Below are 22,029 nucleotides of genomic sequence, written 5' to 3' on the forward strand. Positions count from 1 at the left end.
GCTCTGTTTTGAACAGAGCATGTAGGTTATAATAAATAGTAACTCCCATAGTAAAAGATAAAGTTCAAGTTCAAGTTACAACAAACAGCTCTCAGAACAGGAATAGAAAAGGCTGATAACAAAATATTCCGCATTGCCATTTACAAAAAAGTCTCAACTCAAGCAGGCTTCTCCACGTCCCCCAGGTCATTTTTAAATATGCTTTGCATATGAAAGTATACCCAATCTAAATATAAAGCACCATTTAGTGTTTGGCAATGAAAAAAAAACTGCAAAACATTTAATTTCTTTTTAAATGTATTTATTTTTTACGCTTTTTCGTAATCCATGTACTGCATATGAAGTTTTTTTTTCTCTCTCTTCTTGATGTTGGAATGTCGTCAGGTGGGAGGGGTGAGAAAGACAGAAGCACACAACAGAACAGGCTGACGTCAGCTTGCATTACTGCATACAAGAATGGCAGCAGGGGGGGGAGGAGGAGGTCTGAACCAAAAACCAAAGAAGATATGTACAACCACCTCTGTGGACAGGAAACAGAGCGGCAGCCATCTTATGGCCCGCGACACATCCCAATGCCACATATTTTAGCTGCGTTTTTATGGGGTTTTTCCTTTTATTTCTTTAAACATACAAATAATTCGCACTATATTATCCTGCCAAATTAAAAAAATATACTGTGGCAGCTTGGGATTTTTTTTTCCACTACCAAAAAAAGGTATGGTAAATACCTTTAGAGAGCACAAGCAACAGTTAAAAATACGAGCCTCAATATAAATACTATAGTGCCTATTCTAAGTGAACATTGAATTCAAATACAATTCTAGAAATACAGAAAAAGTAGACCATAAATGTGTTTAAGCATAGGAATTGACATGAATGTGCATTTTCCTATAGTTTAAGTTCTTTATTATATATTCATATATAATCTTAATCCTTTCCCCAATGCAAATTGTATTTCAACCTGAAGAGCTGTGAAGAGCCAAGGCAAAATAAAATACAAAACCATCACAGAATTTTTTTTTTCGTTTCATTTTTTTCATCTTTTTTTTAATCATTTAATATATACTGTGATCGGAGTCTTGAACACCACCAAGACGCTGAGGAAAAGAGAAACGACAACAAAACTTAAATACAGTTTCCCCTAAAAGAAGTGAAGTGTTATTTTCAAAAACGTTTATTTTCATATCTATAATCAAAGGAAGATTTATACAAAAACAGATTCTGTGTAAGCAACAGCATTTGAGTGTTTGTAGTCTAGCCGTCAAGGTCTATAGATCAATCAGGTGGTGATGGCAATACAGCTAATTAAAAATACAGATCTTTAGTGCTGCTGTCGCCAATAGGTGCTGCATCCATTTTGTGATCATATCGCAGTGATGGCTACTTATTGTAAATAACCAACAAACCTTGTAATCTACAGACCTTGATGACAGTGTCAATTTTCAGCCCAGGCAAAGCTCTGGGGTTTCTAGGGGTAACAAACTGACAAATGGTCAAAGGTGAAACGGCAAGGGTACAGAGATCAAGGGTCATGAGGCTGGAGTTGCTGACAACAGATTATGTGTCTCATCTTTTACTGCTTTTAACTATGGGACCCTCATTATCTAACAGCATTTCAACAAATTTTCCCCCCTTCAGCATAAACTTGTAAACTGGGAAAATTGAAACAGTGCACTTCATGTCCAATAAATGTCAAGCTAGCTTTGAGACCTAACCCATCTACCAACATTGCATCAGTGTGGGACAATGAAAGAGAGATGTCAGCGTGACAAGTGCTATGCTATAAACAGCTTGAATGGAACTCAACAAGGAAAAAAATACCCTCCTTTTGGGTTAAAAGCAAACAGCAAACAAAAACATGTGCCCTGCATTAGCCTATGCATACTGATTATAATTATCTCATTATCACTCTTTTCAAGAGCCCTGGAATACAGATATATAGTTTTTGCAATTCTTTCTTTCTTTTTTCTGCAATTCATAGTTAATGACCCTGTTTTGATACTATAAATGTGAATGAAAGTGTGAAAGAGATTGCCTCTGATCCCCGTAATAGTTAAGTAGCTTTCAGTTCTGTGTAGCTGTCTATTTTAATGCTCTCAAATAAAGTTAGCCTCATTTGGAGCTCATATGTTACTGTATGCATTGTTCCACACACTGACATATCAAAGCAGCGTTGTAGGTTTGTGCTAACGCAGATGCATGACACTTCTCAGCCATGCGTTTTATCCCTCAAAATCAGGATTGTACATTACAGATTACCTTACTCAAAAGTACCTCCTTACCAGAAACAAAACTACAAATAATTCAGATATACACAATACTGCTTGTACCATGCTTGCCATGAAATCCACATATTAAAGATAGCCTATTGAACATGTAATAGGTAGCTAAATGATGATTAACAAGAACTCTATGATCTTTCAGCATGAGTTGTCACAGCCTATTTGAGCAGTCAGGTGCTTGATGCAAGGACCTTTTCTGGGTGGCTTAAACCTTTTAGCTTTATCTAGTGTGACCCCAAACTTATAGCAGATAAGATTATGGCCAATGTGGTCTTAAGATATCAAAGGCACTCTTTCTTACTCAACCAAATGATAGTACAAATTCATAGCGCACCCTTGTCTTTTTTAAAGAAATTTGAAGGCTGTCGATAATTTCAGTTTAGTCATCAAGCTAATGCATGATTTTTTTTTAACCCTGTGCGAACATGGTGTCTTTTAGAAAGATCAGGATAAGTGCATTTCCAGGGTTGTAAGAATAGGGTAGAGACTGTTCACCTTCCATGTTACAAAACAAAACTGTACATGATATGTGTTACAGAATGTATGCAGCATGGATGTATCTTTCTTGTCTTTTCTCTTTTGAAGAATAAAAAGAAAAAAACAGAACAAGAGAAAAACAGCAACACATTTACTCAACAATTAACCAACCAGGGACAAGTTATTTTCTTTTTTTTTTGATTAGCAAAAACATACTATGCATGCTGACTAATTCTTAAAAATGGAAAAGGAAAACTCAAAAAAGAAAATTGTACACAACATGTAAATTATTGCACAAGAGAAAGGCTCGAAGTTTTGCGTCAATGCAAGAGTATTGCCCCGATACAGATCATGCATTCAATGGGTAATGGAAACGGGGTGTGCTGGTGCAGAGCACATGGTCTTAAGCTTCCACCAGACTGGTGAAAGTGGAGTGTTGGGTTTGGGGCAAATCTACAAGGAGCTGGGAATAAACAGGGGACTAATGTCGGACATAGCTGAGGGGAAAAGGTCCCATAGTTCGGCCTTCTACTCTGACTTTATTTCGGTACTCAAAGGGCGGTCACTGTGCCATTTTTTCATGTGTTTCTCCAAGGTGCTGTAGACACTGAAGGGCATCTGACAAATTTCACACTTGTACACGTCTTTGCCCACCTGACCATGGGTCTTCATATGGCGTGTAAGTTTGGAACTCTGGGCACAAGCATAATTGCACAGGTCACATTTGTATGGTCTCTCCCCTGTGTGGCTGCGCCGGTGTACCGTGAGGTTACTGCAGTTCTTGAACACCTTGCCACAATACTCACAAGTATCACTCCTGCGGCCATCCTTGGAGCTGGGCCGCCCATGGCCCCCAAGGTGTGGAGTGCTGCCCCCACTGCCTGTACCACTTCGGCCTGACATCCCACCATCCAGTTCCCCCGGAGGGGTCGAGAAACGCAGACTGCCATTCTCTGAAGAATGCTCAGATGAAGAGGCGAACGGCGATTGTCTGGAATCCCCAAAGTTCAGAAAAGGGTCCTTGAGTTGTCGGGAGGCAGCATAGCCAGCCAACCACTGGGAGTAGACGTTCTCCGTATTAGGGATTGTTGGAGTGGGCAAGTCAAATTCCTTTTCCAGTTTGATGCGTTTAGAGAAAGGGCTGAGCGGACTGGGGCTACCCAGAAGCAGTTTCTTAGAGAGGCCTACAGAGGCAGATTCATTAGGGGATGCTCCCCGCCCATTCACTGTTGAGACAGAGCAATCTTCCCCACGGTCTGTTTCCAGCACAGAGTCTCCATCACATATCTCGCGATTGTGGTGGTGGTCTCGGTTGAGGTGATGGTGCAGGTGGTTCTCCTGGGCCATGGCATTACGTTTGTGTGCATTTAGGGCTTCGCTGAAGTGCTGCATGCTAGCGGCAAGACCCATTCCCTGCATCACCTCTGGCAGTGACCGAGGGATAGACCCTTCATCAGCCAAAGCTCCCAGTCGACTTCCAATACCGCCATTATTTTCATGCTGACGTGCTGTTTCAAGGTTTAAACCAAAGTGATAGCTGTTGTTTCTTCTGGGTACCCTCTCTCCATTTTGTTCTTCTTCCTCCTCTCCCTCCTCTTCTTCTTCCTCCTCTTCCTCTTCCTCCTCCTCTTCCTCTTCCTCTTCCTCCTCTTCCTCCTCCTCCTCCTCACCATTCTCACGAAGCATGCGGTTATTCTCACTTTTCAGCTTGGCCACCACTGACTTAAGGGCATGGCTTGCGCTCCCCATGTGCTCGCTGGTGCCAGGCTCTGGAGAAGAGGCTGTTGAGAGGCCATCTTCTGATTTTCCTGTGTTTGGTGAGGAGGATTTGTGCATGTGTGTCTTCATATGTCGTTTCAGTTTGCTAGCCTGTGTACAAGCATGATCACACAGATGACATTTGTACGGCTTCTCTCCTGTGTGGCTGCGTCTGTGTACTATTAGATTACTCTGAAACTTGAAGGCTTTGCCACAAAATTCACAACATTTAGATTTCAAGGGGGTGGTGGATGAGGGTGTTGCCCCTGCTGAGGGGAGAGGAGTAGTAGGAGTGGTCTGAGAGCCCACAGGTGACTGCAGGGAGCCTGGAAGAGGGGGTGGGGTAGCAAGATATGGAGGTTTGCTGCCCCCTGCTCCTCCTGTTCCTCCACTCCCTCCTCCTGTCTGGAATGGCTGGAGTAAGCGCTGCATGGGGCTGGGCCGGCTTGGGGATAGCGGGGGAGTGGACCCTGAGGTGTTGCCCGCCAGCTCCCTTAGCCGCCTTGAGAAGTCCATTGTTGGAGGGGGGTCCAGGGGCAGAGGAGGATTGAGGCGCAGCACCCTGTCAAAGGCACTCGGGTGGTGGGCTGCCAGCGCCAGCTCCTCTGGGCTCAGGTGATGGGGGTCCAAGTGGTTCCTTGGAGGGGGGCTGAACAGAGGTGGTGTGGGAGGGAATCGCTGATGATGACCCCCACCAGCAGTGCCAGCTGCGCCAATTCCACCCCCTACTCCGATGCTATCCCGTCCACCTGAGCCCGAGCCAGGGATGCGGAGGAGGTTGAAGGGGCTTGCATCAGGAGGCAAATGGAGACCATGAAGGGGAGGCTGAGAAGGGCAGTCTGCACCCCCACCCATGGAGGAAGGTCCACCCATACGTGGTGTGAGAGGGCTGCCATGTTCACTTTCCAGGTAGATGCGGAATCCATGGGTATTCTGAGCATGCTGCAGCAGGAACCAAGCGCTGCCATACGACTGCTTGCAGGTTGTGCAGGTATAGGTGGTTGGCTCCTCCTTTCCTGTTGTGACAGAGAAAATTGAATCATGTTAAGAGAGTTTTAACTTTTACTATAGAAATATTTGAGTCAGTTTAGCAGGAAACACAGATTTGTAAATGCTGCATTGCCATTCAATTGAAATGAATTGACACAATTGCACATAAACAGTAGATGAAGAACAACTCTGTTTAACTTGACTGAACCAGTATTTTAATTGAACCCTAGGCCTAACTCTTACAGCTTTTAAAAGTGGTCAGCACATGGTGTTGAGGGCTTGCAAATACAACAGTAGCTCTTATTGAGGTCATGCCCCACATGAGTAGCATGTGAGAAGTAGTGTGTGTGTGTATGTATTTGTTCTTCTCACAGACTGCTCTGGGACATAATTTCTCCCTTTAGACTGACTGTGAGTCCTCCATTGTCAGCAGGAGAACAAAGAAACAGGGCTGTCCCGGCGGACGACCACTTCTCACTGATCTACCAAAACAGAGGCCTGCTGACAAACACACTATACACATATACACATATACACACATACACGAGAGGCAACATGGGAGAATCCTTTCACGCTTTAGAATTTTGCTTCTGTATCGATATCAGATGCATTAGGAATTACACTTCTAATATATCTGAAAACAGGTTAAGACCGGTGATTTATTTATAAGTATAACCCAATATATAAAGAGTAATTTCACATTCTGACAACAAATAAATCAAATTCAAATCTGTTTATGCACACTGTGCTCTGGAGTCATACCCTCCTTCCATCACCCCACAGACACCCGCACATACAAACACACACTTATTCGTATTTACGCACAGAGCGCAGGGCACTGTGGCTGCCTGGGGAAGGGAGAAGGTAAAACAGTGTGAGTGTAAAAACATTTAGGCTTCGTCTGGAGAGAAAGACTAACCCCTTTAGCCTGTCTCATAGCTTCTTCCCTCACTGAAACATGCAGAGTCACTTCGAGATGGCGACAAGAGGAACATTTAAAACAATAATTGCCTTTGAATGGCCTCGGCAACAATGACCTGGATGGGAACCAGAATGCATGTGTAATCTCATTAGAGTAGAGAATGGTTGGCCATCAGCTCGTTTACAAGATTAGATGACAAACGAAACTTTGTTGCTGCCATTCAGAACCTTCCCCGATTAAGCACAGTGCAATGTGGGTGCATCTGACAACCTGAACAAGCAGAGATTCACATTCACACACTGACAAATTGATAAGAGAGGCAACCTGACAGTAATGCAGGAGCTTAGACATTTAATGTCACTATCACCAGGCATGAATGCAACTAAACTAAGGTCAAAAGTTAAGGCCCTGATACACCGATACACCGATCTGTGTATTTTTTTGACATAGAACATGACGCCATTAAAAATAATAAAATAAATTAATCTTAAATCCCATATATACATCAGCCACAAAAAAGTATATTTAATTAAAATGTAATAATTACTGATTTAAAATGTTCTAATTAGTGTATATGGATAATATACTGTATGTATATATAAATATGAACTATATATAAGTGCACGACTGCTAAGAAAGGGTAAAAGTGTGCATGGGCTTGAACTATGTCAAAACATTTTGTTCAAAAATAAAACAAAAATACAAATATGCAATTTATGTGTTGATTTTATTTGTGCAATAATTACTGTTATATCAATATTTATATCAAAAACAGTTGCAACACATAATAAACAGGCTGTGATAATATTGCAAAAGCAAATACACTGGTGTCATTGTAGGGTCGTGGTATAGATGCTAATTATCTCAGTTGATTTTAGGTAAAAAGCCATTTTACTGTAACGTTTCATGAACAATGAATTACAAAACATTCCATTAATATGTAAAACAGCTAAGGTGGGCAGTAAAAATACCCGCAAAACTGGGACATATTACCTGCTAATTACTGACAGAACGAATTTGCCAAATTAGCAGTGATAGTGAAAGAATGTCATGGTTTACACAGAAGCTTTTATACATCGGCACTCTGCAATTTACTCCTGACGGCCCGAAAGAGAGAGTCAGAGAGGTTGCAGTGGGAAAAAACATAAAACATATTTGGAAAGTGTGTGTGTGTGTACATAAAAGTATGTGTTATAAGCAATGCCATTTTCTTCACACTATGAGGCTTACTTCAAAACATACACTAGCAGTTAATTAACAGCAATTTGAATTGACAAAAGAAAGGCTCTTATTCACAAAAATGATATTGAACTTTGAAAGAATAGCATGTTGTCATAAACTAGGCACATAAAAGTGTTTAAGCGTGTGTGTGTGTGTCAACAGGGATCCTGTCTATCTATTCATTCCGTGCCTGGTGAGAGATTCTTCCCCTTCCTTAATTTCCCCTTCTTTTGAGCATTCGCCATCTGTCCCTCCCTCTCTGCCCGTCTCTCCTACTGTACACACAAACACACTTATCCTACATGACCATCAGCTAAATTATGGATCATTAAAATCGCCACAAATTGCCACTAATTGTGGCCACCTGCATCAGATCTAACCTGTGAATATCATTTGCATTATCAGGTCCAGGGAGGCTTTAATTATTTATTCATCTTTGTTCCGCTGGCTGGTACACTCTAATCCTGAACACCGACAGCACTGAAAATAAAAATGCACTTTTTCGCTCTTAGTCTAAATCATGGGGATGGGCTGATGAGTTTTCCCTTTGCAAGATGCTATCCTTTATATGTCAACCTTTTCCTCTAATCTTTACTTTTCCATTGTGAGAACTACTGGAGGATTTTAAGCATTTCAGGACTTTTAAATAACTCCGAAATGTCAAAATGTGTAAAAACCCACAGGTTTAGTTAAGACCTGCAATTCAGAGTAAAAAAAAAAAGAGTTTTCAAGAAACTTCTTGAAAATCAGTTCCGACAAATGTCTGAACAAACCTGAAGAATCTCAGTTATTTGTACATGCATGAAATCTGATGTACTGACAGGGTAAGAGGATCCATTGAGGCTGTATACAGTATGACCAGGGCCTGTTGATTTTGGTGCTGTGCCCCCATTCAGCAGCATCTGCTCCACCCAGAAAAACACTATCAATTGTAGGAAAAATTAGCTCGTGCATATATGTAATATGATGAGCACAGTGATAATACAGAGTAAAAGAAGAATTTGTCCTTTCAGCTGAAAGTGGGCAAAATATTGAGCAAACACAAGCACAAGGCACAATAGTGTAACTCGGCTAATACGCTCCTTTTTGACTCGTAGCTCAGACTTGTCTGCGCGCTGATTGAAACTGTAAGGTTAATGGATTTTAGAGTAGGCGACCGCTCCACTCTGTCTCTCTGTAATATACTCCCATCAGCCACTTCATTAGGCAAACTCGCCAGCACTCTGAGGTAGGAAAATCAAGTGAGAAAGTATAATGGAGAACAGAAGATGAAGACAGATAAGAGTCCGAGAAAAAGGAAAGAAAGAAATAGCGGAGGTAATACCTCTTAGTTTAGGTGCAGTTGACAAATACTTGCTGCAAGTGTTCAATTTGGATACAGCAGGTATATGGAAGAAGAGGAATTGGAGGAGGACAGAAGGAAGAAAGAAGATGTGGATAAATAATAGCATCCATCTCTTTAGCTGGGGGTAAATGTCAAAGCCATAGAGTCACGAGTGAGAAACCAGAGAACACACTCATACACAGTTTCAGAAATGTCCCAACACTCAATACTGGCGACGCTATGGTGACAGCACAGGCATTAAGTCCTATTAAGCCAGGGCCATTGCTTGGACACTTATGTGGTGCTGGATGGGAGAGGGAGGCAGTAAGGCAGCTTGACTCATGTTTCACGACTCCTCTGTGTGTGTGTGTGTGTGTGTGTGTGTGTGTGTGTGTGTGTGAGAGAGAGAGACAGAGTGTGTGGCCATATCCATCCCTCTCAAAAGGATGTGCAGCACTCACATCAGTCATTGAGACACACTGTACATCAAGGAAAAGAAATAAATGCACGATTCTTGGAGAATGTCATATTTGTTTGTATTTTTCTAGTGAAAGTTTCACTTGAATTGTAGATTACTTTATTAGCATGTAAATCTTATTGCCATGGAACACATTTTGAAAATGTAAGTGTCATAACACCTCATCAAATGTCAAGAATCACTTTTATCAGCTGCTCACACAAAATCAAAAAGCTTCCATTGTGATCCCTAGTTTGTAACTTGTCCACACGGCTGAGCCACTGATCAGAGTATGTACACAACTATGTGCACACCCACATGTTTTGGATGATATCAGGCCTGTTGTGGTTGAGCGCACATTTATGGTGACAGCACAAAGATCTCACAGCACATTTACATTATTTCTATATTTTGAATCCCCCCCAGAACACGTCAGCCTGTGAGACTGCCTGTTCTTCAGCCAGTCAGTCTGTCCTGTAAATTAGCTGGACTGTCACCACTACATCCCTCTCCGACCAGCTGGGAAACAAAAAGTGATGCCAGGTTTTGGCAAGGACACAGCTACCAGTAAAAATACTGGTCTGACATGAATGTGAAATCTATCTGCATAATCAGTTTGTTCTCCTTTCTCATCTTTCTTGTGTTAATTTCTCTCTACAGCATAACTTCCATCTCTTTATTTAATTTTCCTCCCTACTCTCCGCTGCCTATTTCCTATCTCTCCTCTTTCATCATTCTTTCTTTAAACCATATATGACTCTCTCCTCTACAGCCATCCCTCCCCTCCTCTTCCTCCACCCTCTCCGCTCTCTCTCCACCCATCGCTGGCTCTCCGGTGGTGTCCTTGGCTGAGTCCACCTCTGGGTGAGATGATAGTAATTGAGGTAATGGAACATCGCTGAAACAGGATTAGGTACGCATACTGGGAGTGAGAGACAATGTCCCTTAATACAATTTGGGATTTCTATCTGAGCCTCAGGCTTTCAGGACCTGCTGCTTATATTTACATCTGGGCATCACTGCTCACCCCGATCACCTCCTGCTTTACCTTAAAGGGATACCTGACCATTTCACTAGAATTTATTTTCCACTTTTTTTACCTCCTCACCAGGCATTTGTTCTTATATCAGGAGGGACATGTTCATTTAATTCCGTTAATTTAGCACGCACTGTTGGATGTTTTAGGTTTAAGAAACTGAAGAATTTTTTTTTGCATTAGGAAGTCCATGTAGTGACAGAAATATATACATTTCGAAAACTGAGATAACAGGACTTCAGTAGTTATAAATAAAAGAAATGTGTCAACAATATGTCACATGAACTAAAAGAAATGTGTCAACAACATGTCACATGAACTACAATGTCATACATTTAGGCTTGCAGCACTAATTTAATTTAACTGGTTTGAGTAACTAAATAGTTTGACCAGTTGATGGAACAAATACAGTGTTGTGTAAATAAAATAAAAATCCCACCAAAATTTTTGTAATATTCCTTAAAAACGAGCAGAATTACTGGGAGTTGACAGTAGGTCAAATGGGCAATTTATGGCATATGAATATCTCTGTCATATTCATATTGGACAGTAATTATAATGGGGAAATTGGTGACATGAATATAATCATTGTGTGATAATGAGTTCTGTTCATGTCTGTTTCACCCTCCCCCTCCCGATATTACAATCCATATATATTTTCAGTGACACATGCGGTAACTCATATCTCATGAACGTACATCTGTGCCATAACTGATGCACTGCCCTCCGAGGGGGAGCAGACCAAGAGCAAATGACTTTAAAATGGTTTCTGCAGTACATAGACATTATCGACTTCACTGTCGTAACCCAGCCTTCCTCCCTACCTCCCTCCGTCCTCCCTCCATCATCACCCACTAGAGTGCAACAGTTGTGGCTTTCTGCTTCTGTTACTACAGTCAGTTATACTGCCCAAAAGCACTTAACCACATCATTGTTGTCATGTGAAAAAAAAACGTGTTGGCCTAATTATGGTTCTCTCCATGTTTTCATTTCAGAACTGCATGTTTGAGCAGAGGATATTCAACGACCCTTGGGCTCGTACATGAAACCATTTGAAAATCCTGTTTGTTAAACTCAAAAGCATAAGGTCAAGTATAAATCAAGGCTCTTGTAAAAACCCAGGACACCAGCAAAAACGAGAACACTGTAACATACTTGAGTGGCATCATATTCAATTGTCACAAAATTCCTCTAAGCTATCAATGCACATCCTGCAAAAAACGTCCAGTATGGTCCAGAAGGAAGGGGCTGCACTGTCCTCCTTTCCCCAAAACGTCTTCCCCTCCGTGCAAAAGCTTTCTTACTAACTGGACAGCAAACAATTGGAATGCAAACAGTGGCAGCTGGTGTCCTGTCTGCTCACTGAGGAGAGCGGCGCAGTCAAATAACAACATGACTGCAATTGCTCAAAAGGGCAGTGTTCTGCTTGGAAGGAAATCAGCCTCTATTACTGGTTACTAGTCGGGGCTAGATCAAAGAAACGTCTTAAAAGTATGTGAACGCCAAGGCAGAGAATAGTTGTGTAGTCATTGAAGAGGGGACGAAAAACTGCAGGAGCTCCCTCACAATATATGAATAAGGGGAAGGGATGAGTCCTGCCAAGATTTGTTGACCTTACCCTGAAGAGAGGAGAGACTCTCCTTCTTCTTCAAATCAGGCTTTATTTCTGCATCCCATAGATGTTCAGTAGTGTTTATGTCTGATGGCTGGGGAGACCTCTTCACTAAACCATTCTTCACGATGTTATTAGATGGCATAATGAAGGAACAGTGGTGCAACATGAGAACGTCAGTAGGCTAGACCAAACAAGCACATCCATTTTATGCAGCGACTTTGAAAGAAGGCAAGGACTTAACTTTGACTTTAAGCCTCTCTCTCGTTCTTTACGTATAGTGATTACATCCGTCACTTTCAATAATCCCAAGTTGTACAATTAATATCCTCAGGACTACAAAGAGACTGAAAAGACAAAGAGTTCTTGGAGAGAGATCAGGGAGGCTTCGGAAAGCTTTCAGGCTTTGGTTGTAGCATAATTTCATCCTGCCTTTTGAACATTAAAACGTTTTCCTTTAGACATTCTAGTGTGTTTGTAACACACTGTACCTTTAAGATGCACCATGGAGTGTAAAATGTTCCCATGAGCCTTTCCTAGCTTAGGGGTACATACAGCACCTAGAAAGTTAGAGTTGAATGCAGGCTAGTGTCCCTGTCAGGGGTCTTGCTTAAATAAAATGTGTTGGATGAGATTTGAATCATGATGGAATGTAGAAGGATTATCCAGCATTGCATCTGTTAAGAATTTATTTGACTCCTCCAGGCAACTCTTCACCACTATTCCATGTGGGCTGTACCCTAGTTATCACCTGGTTTTCTTTGACACGGTTCAGTTAACAATTTTCTATCAGATCTGACTTCACCATATCACTCTGGCTGTGATTTCACTCACGCTTATAAAACATCATAACATGGTTTGTTATCAGATTGTGATTTAGATTAAAGATGCTGTTTACATGCCGGGCTATTTATCGGAGTATTCCAGCTCGAGCTGTGGAGCTATTTTCAATTACAGCTGGAACTTAAAATAACTCCAAACAAGTTTTGCCAATGGAAGCCCACAGGCCTGACAATAATGATGCTGTATTTTTATGGAAGAGAGAACTATGAATGCATTTGAATTACCAAAAACAACAATGGATTATCGAGCCTGTCTGATTACATGCTGTGTGTGCATGGATGTGTGCGAGAATGTGTATCTGTGTGATTCTTCTGCACGGCCATACACTCGAGGCTGATGAGCAAAAATATCAATACCGTCTGTCCCAATGTGTGTGTGTGTGTGTGTTTGTGGAATATATCAATACCTTCTGTCTATGTGTGTGGAATCCCTGCTGGGCTACAGACTGTGCTATCTGCAACTCTCGCACTAGTAATCTACTGTTGTGTGTGTGTGTGTGTGTGTCTGTGAGAGGGATAGAGTGTGTTTGCGCGTGCACATATGCATGCATGCAGGCTGGTGTGCATGTGTTCAAATGTGTTTGTGTGTGTGTGTGTGTGTGTGTGTGTGTGTGTGTGTGTCTGCTGCCCATTATATCTGCCGTGTGACAAAGTTTCTTTTTCTTTCTCTCAATTGGACACACACACGTGCGCACACATGCACACACAAACACAGTAATGTATCTCATAAAGTTCTAATGACACAGCCCGGGCCCTTAAACTGTGTTTATAAATGTAATTAAATGGACTGGCCTTTGTAGAAGCATCCAAGCGCAATGTAGCAATGATCCAGTGTGTGTGCATGTGTGTATGAGTGAGTGTGTGTGTCCGTTTGGAAGAGCAGTACTCATGATGGCAGGGACAGCCTCCACTTAACCCTAAACCACCATGGTGAAATTACAGAGCATCCAAATTACAGCACTTATGTGAGCAGAGAGACAGAGAGAGAGAGAAACAAGGGTTTGAAAGAGGAAACTTGGTCCTGACACACACACACACACACACAATTCTCAATGACTCAGCTTGTGGACTTCTACTTAAACCCAAAATGCAATGCAGAAACTTTCTTTCAACTGTTAATCTGTTGCAGATTGGTGACCTCCCTCTGATTTAAAGTGGTCATTTCCGGGCTCATGCAGCTGTTTCACAGATTACATCCTTTATTAAACTCATAGTTTACTTACATAAAGGATATGTTGATATATCCTGCGCCCCAATTTGCAATGTTACAATCGTTGAACATAAATACTAAGGTTTCTTGAAGATACAAGAAACCTCAAACTGGTGGATCTGTTTCTCTAACTGCCCTGAGAGCATCAACAATATGAATAACTGGGTCCACAGAGAACAGTCATGATGGAATAACACTTCAGATAGGTGGCATTCAAACATTCAAACATTTCAAACCAAACACACAAAGAATCAAATGAGCTTTATCTTTATTCTTGAACTTGAAGTTGTAATTTGAGATGAAGAGACTTTTTAATGCGATGGAAAAACATTGAGTAGGTCTGAAGAGGTTTTGTCAAACTATATAGTCAGTGACTAAAAGCCTGAATGAAATCAACAGAATGATTGAAATCAGTAAGATACTCTGTAGGGTCAACTTCTGATGAATTTCACCTACAATTAATTAATGGATTTCATTCAATTTGTTATTTACTGATCTGCAATTTCAGTGAGTGTCCCATGGTATGTTCTTCAAGAGACTTTATTATAGAGGATAATTGAAAATGTGTAACTTTGAAGATTTTTCTGGTAGAAAAAATAATCAATTTAGAAAAATACTTTTTTTTATTCTACATCAGCTATTTTCAGCTTCAGTCCAGACGTAAAATCAGTCTCAAGTGTAGGAATGTAAGAAATTAGAAAATGTGATTTTAATTTCTACTAAAACAATCCTGCTTCATTTTTCTTGGAAACACACAATTCTTTAGGGCCATAAGAAAGAAGCTGGTGGTCACTGAACACACACACACACACACACACGCACACACGTATATACAAAAAGCCAGTGTGGTATTGAGTGATCTGCAGGGACCTGCAACAGCTGCCAAGCAGGACAATTCAGTTATTAGTGTGTGTGTGTGTGTGTGTGTGTGTGTGAGAGAGAGTCTTGCAGTGACCACAGTGGGAGATCACTCTGAGCCGAGCAAACACCTCAGCTGGCCGGAGGCCCACACACACAAACACAGCGCTTTGCTTCCTCTCTTCATCTAATCCCTCCTCCGTTCAGCTGGTTTCATCCCTCCATCTGTCCATCAACATTGCATACAGGTGGCTGTCCTCTCTCTCTGTCTCCTTTCTCTCGTTTCAATCACTCGATCCCTCTTTCTCCTTCCCACACCTCCCACACATTTAACTATCTCTTTTATTCCTGATGATTTGGCATCATAACAGAATGGATAAGGAGGAAGGAGACAAGGAACCTTGGAAATCAAGGAGGGGAGGGGATATTGAAAGAATACTACACTCACACACACACACACACACACACACACATTTACAACATGTTGACAGGTTGCAACTTGACCAAAGAAGCCAAAAACCTCTTTGCTTGTTTGTTCATTCAGTCCATCCATCCCTCCCACTTTCCCCTCATTGTTTCTTCTCCCTCTCTCCCTCTGTCCATCCATCCCTCCCCTCTTTTAATCCTTTCATCATCCCATCCCAGGTGGGAAGCACTCAGCGCCGTCTCTTTAATTGTATTCATCCGGCAAGGCCAATCGATAAAGGACATATTTAATACAAATTTATGACTATTAGCCATCAGCGATAAAAAGCCTTTTTTTCTCCTAGATAGCTCTTGCTTGTGGTGAAAGAGAGAAAAGAGGAGGAGGAGGTATGACAGGAAATACAAACCATCCTGCTTTTAAAACAAACAGCCTCCCACCGTCTCACTGTCCAACCTTGGAGAGATACAGTTTAAGCTGCAGCGAAAAACATTATTTTCTTTTCTATTTTTGTTTGCAGACAAGGCTACAAACTCAAGTGGGTCTCAGGTATTTGGAAGATTTTTTCAGGCATTTGATTTTAATGCACATTTCACGAGAGAATTCCAAGACTGACTCTGCAACAGCAGCATGGGTTTTTGGCAAGGATAATAAATAATTGCATCAACTGGTTATTTTCAAATTTGAGCTGCTTGTGAAGACAGAGTCATCTGAACATACTCAGGATTTAATCATTTCCAATTTAAAAAGCAAACCGCTCGATGCCGATTCTAGTTGTCTCCACAAATAATCTTCCTGCCAAGAGGCAAAAGAGTAGAACTATGTGAGAGGGTTGATATTAAATTTCCTATCAAAGTTCCCAGATTTGGTCACTGTTCTGTTGCTCACAGAGACAAACAGCAAAAGGAGTGTTGCGATAAGATAAAGCACAAAGACAAACTCCCCTCCAGCAGTCCTTCACAGCTACGTCTACTTAACAAACACTGTAGTCTTGATTCATTAGAGCTGCAGTCACTACACCCTGAGAGCCCTATCGATCCCCCAGACGTTTTCTGCAGGCCGGGGAAAAAAAACTAAGAGCAGAGGGAAAAGACAGAGATGGGTGGAAGGGGGAGAAGAAGAAAAAAAAAAAAGCCAGCGAGACAGGCTAAATATATGGCTCTGTTAATGCGAAGCGAGCAGCAGTTTACCTGCCTCTTTAAATTCATTCTACTGTGCAAGGCAGCTGTGACGGCTCCCGGAGAGAAAAGCCCGCCGCTCGTCGCCAAAGGAAATCTTTCGCCCTCCAAGAGAAACAAGGTGTGCATGGGCTGGAACCAAAGTCAGATGATGGAGAGATTTTTTTTTTTTGTGTGTGTGTATGTGTGAAACCACTCGTCCCTTCTACTAGTCAGGGTTCGTATTTGGGGGAGTTCGCATCATCCTCAGTTTAAAATAAATTTGCCCCGGGTTAACAAGTACCTTTTTAATCTGAACAACAGAGTTTACATCACCAAAACCTATGTCAAAACCAATAATGTGAAAAAAAGGGAACTTGTGGCAGCTCAAAAAGTTTAATTCTGATTCCTTCTGTTTTATGTAATGAAAACAATACAAATTAAACAGACAAGCTTTTGCATGAGAAAAGTTTTTGTTTATTATCATGAGCCTGGTTTTGTAAGGGAATTTGTTTTCCAAATATAATTTTAAATATATTATGAACTTATATTTTCTGGTTTCACACGTTTTTTTTTTTTGTCTTGAAGTGCGCTGAGCATCACAGATTGCTGTTCATGCAGAAAAACAGTGACCTTGATCATCACTTTATATTTAAATAGGGAAAAAACACTCATAGGATGAGAATGGCACTCAGAGAGAGTGCATACATCCTCCAACAGTCTCCTCATGAAACCACAAATTCACTAGAATGTGAAATTTGGTGCAGATCAAATAAAAATAACAAAGTGTGTCTCTCATAAATTTGCCAGTTTTTTCCATCTGATCCATGAATAATTCAATTCGATGGAAATGTTGAAAAACATCTGACATTGTTAAGAAAGTGAAACACTAAACTTTTATTGTTTGATCCATACAGTATCACACTGAGTTTCACCACACGGTCCCACAGTGGGGTGCCTCTGTGGCTGTGAGTGGTGTTTTCATCATGCTTGTGACTGGTCAATGGCTCCGTGAGCGTACGGCACACACAACATTTCTGAATGATAGAAGACCTGTGATGGGTGTGAGGGCAACTCTTGTTTGTGTGTGTGAAGTGGTATTCATTTCATTTTGCACACACAGACTGACATATGCCTGGGGCCCGGCCACCGGCAGCGGACAAAAAGGCCAGTAAATAATTGAGAAGTGTGAAGAGCAACAGAGGAGAAAAGAGAGAGGGGGTGGGGGGCATCTACTGTACATGCATGTGACAAAGTTGTGTATGTGCGTCTTTATGTGTGCCCAAAGATGCTCCATTAGTGATTTGGAAAAGTGGTGCGGGGGGCCAAGCATTCCCATCAGGCCCAGCATGGGCTAAGTGCTGCACCACACACACTCCCAAACCCTAAACAACCCCACCCTCATGGGCACAGCCTGGGTGCCCCACCCCACCCTCCACCAAGCCTTATCCCACCTAGGACAACCTAGCAGCGCCTCTCAGCCTGGTCCAAAACAACACAAACACACACACACACACACACTGACGTAAAGTAAGCAGACACACACATACACTCATGGTCCACTAATGACCAAACCCAAACAGCTCCCAAACAGCTCTGAAAAGCTATTAGGAGAGGGCATCTTGTTGGTGAAGTGATTTTTTTATATGCCATTAAAAGCTATGGATAAAATGGGCGTTCGCGTAAATACAGCCACAGGTCGGAGGGAGGATAGCCAAACAAGGATAATTGAGAAACCATACTTCCCCCCCTGAGATCAAGGTAGAGGAGTGTCCACATGTTGCTCTCTGTCAAAGTGAAGAGGATGAAAAGGAAGTCACAAGTTGTTTTTAGTTTTCGGGCTTTTTTAGTGTTACTTTTGCTTTCTTTGTATTTTGGTGTTGGTGTTGATATCCAGTGACCTTTTTAAAAAAAATCAAATACTTGCAGTTTTTACACTTAATCTGGATCTTCGTGCATTTTTTAATACTTTATAGCCCATTTAGAATGGGATTATTATTACCAGGGCTCGGGTGCCCTGATGGCGTGGGCGGCTAGTTGCATCACTCTCTCCCTTAATGTCCCGTCAGCTCTCTACTATCAACTCTCTAACAAAGACACACTGGAAAAAGATATTTCAGAGGCAAGTGTGTGATTTCTATCCTTTGTTTTGCTCTCAAAGAGTCTGGAAAACTGTTGTTTAATGTATTTGCTTCTTGCAGAGGCTGCACCCTTTACAATATGAATCATCTTTACACTGTCCGTGTTTGATGATCGCTTAAAATGTTTGGTACAAGCCCTTTCAGTAAGGCACTGCAACCTCCCTGTGTTGCATGCACTCTTTATTCATACATACTGTCATACCAATGGTCACAAGGGAGCAGTGAACACACAACAAACACTTAAACATGCAACTTTAAAATATGTGTCTCAGTGTAAGATGTAAGGACAAGAAGCACAAAAACACAGTATAAGTACAGTTCTCAGGACTGCATCAGGTAGAGGGTTGAAATTCCAACATGCACACTCTGGATGTGTTGAAAATCAGTGACCAGTACATGCAATTTTACAATGAAACTACCTCCCCAAGAGGATTAAATATCACCCAGACAGGATTTATGTCCATACCTGCACTAAACAACAAGAGCTTTTTTCAGCAGTTGTTGTTGTCGTTTTATATTTTCTTCAAACATCTGTCTCTCTTTCACAACCATTTTTGGGACAGGCTTTTTAAATGTTACAGACAGCTTTCAAACACACCTTAAACATCTGCCAGCTGTGGTTTACACTTTTCATATCATCCCATGCTCTGTCTTATGTCTATAATTTTGAATTCTCTCTACGCTTGCACCGCCATGTTGTCACTTTTTATATTTTTTACTATTTTCAGGTGGAGCTGACCCCCTTTACAATCTCCTGAATACTTTCCTCTGATGTGCATTTTATAACCATGAGACTTGGATGCATGTAGGCAGAAAATAGCTCTGGACCCAGGATAAACAGGCCCCAGTCCCTGCATGTGAGCGCTGGTAATCATGCCAGATCAGGTTCAGACACGTTTTAGAGCAGGATACACAGTGATGGAACCTTTTCCTAGAAGGAGACGCTAGGCTTGGCATACCTGTTTATTTCCAGCCCTCTGCCTCTTTCCCTTCTTTTCTTTGCATCTTCACTTTTTTTCTCTATTACTATTCAGTCTTTTTTTGTCTGTCTTTCTGTCAGACAAAAGAGGATGAGAGAAAAACATAAGGATCACTCATCATCGAGCAAGTGCCCTAAACACACACACACACACACGTGCATGCACTCCTGGCTCAACCTTATTCAGGATTAAGAGCAAGTCATTCAGCACTTCAGCAGTGGCCTCGTGAGAAAAGAGCGTGACAGACCACAAGTAAGACAGACACTCCCAGGCTCTCACACACACACAGACACACACACACACTATTCACATATAGTATCTTTAGGTTGTCTTTCAATCCACAATCAATCCTATTCATACTGGGCAATCATCACAAAAATGCTTCGTGATGAGAAGGTCACTCTGACCTATCCTGGCCTCGGTCCTGCAGGATCTGGGAATGGCCACACAGAAGAAGTAAAAAAATAAGATTCCTATTTTTGGCAACAATACCTGCACTGATGGCGGCCAAAGTCACTCATCACCCTGTAAGACTAACAGTCTAAATGTGTTGGACTGGTGAACCCCGTCTCCTGGAAATGTTTCTACATAACAAAACGAAAGGTAATGTCATTGTTCTTTTTGGGCAGTAAAGTTGATTGCACAACTTAATGATTAAGTGATGACAGTTTAGACACCAGTGTTTCCACCATGTCAGTGGAACATTACCGGCTCATCATTCATTTTTGGACATGATTCACTGGGGTGGATGAAGGGGCGGGACCTGGGGAGCACTGCCCCTACTGAAATCAGATTGGTCCCTGACCTGCCCCGTCAGTAGTCTTTTGAAAAATAGTCACTGACTAACAATATTAATAATGAATATAATATTTTTTATTGTCTGCTAGAACATGGAACAGTTTGATGTGTGTGTGGCTTTGCTCAAAGTTAGAGAACTCATAGTGAACAAGGAATGACTTCAATGTGCAACTTACTGAATCAGGAGCTGTGCAGGGATCTTAGACATATAATTGGCCCCTCTGTGTAAATTGTGGCCCCTGATTTAGAAAAATCTTCGACCTGCCCACTGAGGGTTTATATTAACATTTGTGATGAAAGGATCAATTCAAACTAATTAGAAAACATGGGTAAAAGCAGAGCATATGTTCATGGTTAACATATTTTTATCTGTGTTGATATAGTTTAAATGTCTGTACACACTACTACAATAGAGATAAACGTCTGTTATTACAACACAAATATACAGCAAAAATGCCAGCAACATCCCTTTAAAAAACCTGTGTCCCTCCAGTCATTTGTTCAGAGCGGACATCTTGTCATTGCAGTGGTACAGGTGTATCTTCTAACATTGATGATAGCACAGTTATCTTCCAGCCAGAGATATTATAACTGCTGAGAGGGAGTTTTTTCTAGAGTAACAAAGACACAGAAGAACCATATATTTATAGTTATCTCAGAGACGGATAACTCCAAACCTGGATAAAACCAAAACTATCAGTGTGGCAAGGTGGAGGGAAAATGTGTCGCCTTGTATTTTATAACTTGTTACGTGACCCACGTGGCTGTGGCTGGACTTATAACAGCGTGTCAGGTACATAAATTAGTATTTCCTACCGCAAACTACTTTTTTTCTTACAGGGCAGCCACTGTAAAGCACTTTAACACTGTTAAAAAGAGTTTTTCAATTGAAGCTTTTCTTCTTTTCCTAGACCTGCTACCTAACCTCTCTCTTTCTCTGTCTATGCCCCCCGTCCTCTCCCCTTTTCCCATTCCATGCAGCTAAGCCTTGTAAATCAAGTTGAAACATAGCTCTGCATATGTGTGTGTGTGTGTGTGTGTGTGTGTGTGTGTTTGTGTGTGTGTGTGCGTACATTTATATTTATACATATATTGCCTACTGTCTGCTGCCAAAAATGTGTCCAAGCTCCCCCCCTCACCGTTAACTCCCTATACATCTGCCTATAGGAGGAGGAAGAGCCAGAACGGAGGAAGGCGTGCATGCATGTGAGTGTGTGCAGGATTAAGTCGGAGCTATCTGTCAGGGTCATACGGGTTGAAGGAACATATCCTGGACGCTTATCTCAAGTGGTGCAGGGAGAACAACTAACCATGCTGTGACTCCTGTCACAGTTATAGAAAGAAAGAAAGAAAGAAAGAAAGAAAGAACAAACAACTATATTTAACTGATGGGCTGTAGTTTATCTGCAGTTTTTGGCTGCTCTTGCAAATTAAATATCTGAAAAGGACTTTATGTCATCAAACAAATGAAAGTCCCACTGATTTCTAACTCTGCCCATAGTGGCCTGGCACATACAGTGATAAAGTGCAACCTTTCAGT

At 41.6% G+C, this 22,029-nt stretch overlaps 1 protein-coding gene across 2 annotated transcripts in view; it reads right to left on the reverse strand.

Moving 5' to 3' along the window:
* Positions 1-1,156: 1,156 nt before the first annotated feature.
* bcl11aa (BCL11 transcription factor A a) overlaps positions 1,157-22,029 on the reverse strand; it is a 48,581-nt gene continuing 27,708 nt past the window's right edge. For both annotated transcript variants that reach the window (XM_069538715.1, XM_069538714.1), the window contains exon 3: positions 1,157-5,533. In XM_069538715.1, the coding sequence (XP_069394816.1) occupies positions 3,288-5,533 (2,246 nt within the window). In that variant the 3' untranslated portion in view covers positions 1,157-3,287. The remainder of the gene's footprint in view (positions 5,534-22,029) is intronic.

This window comes from Paralichthys olivaceus, chromosome 14 (assembly GCF_024713975.1).
Source record: "Paralichthys olivaceus isolate ysfri-2021 chromosome 14, ASM2471397v2, whole genome shotgun sequence".
Lineage (NCBI taxonomy): Eukaryota > Metazoa > Chordata > Actinopteri > Pleuronectiformes > Paralichthyidae > Paralichthys > Paralichthys olivaceus.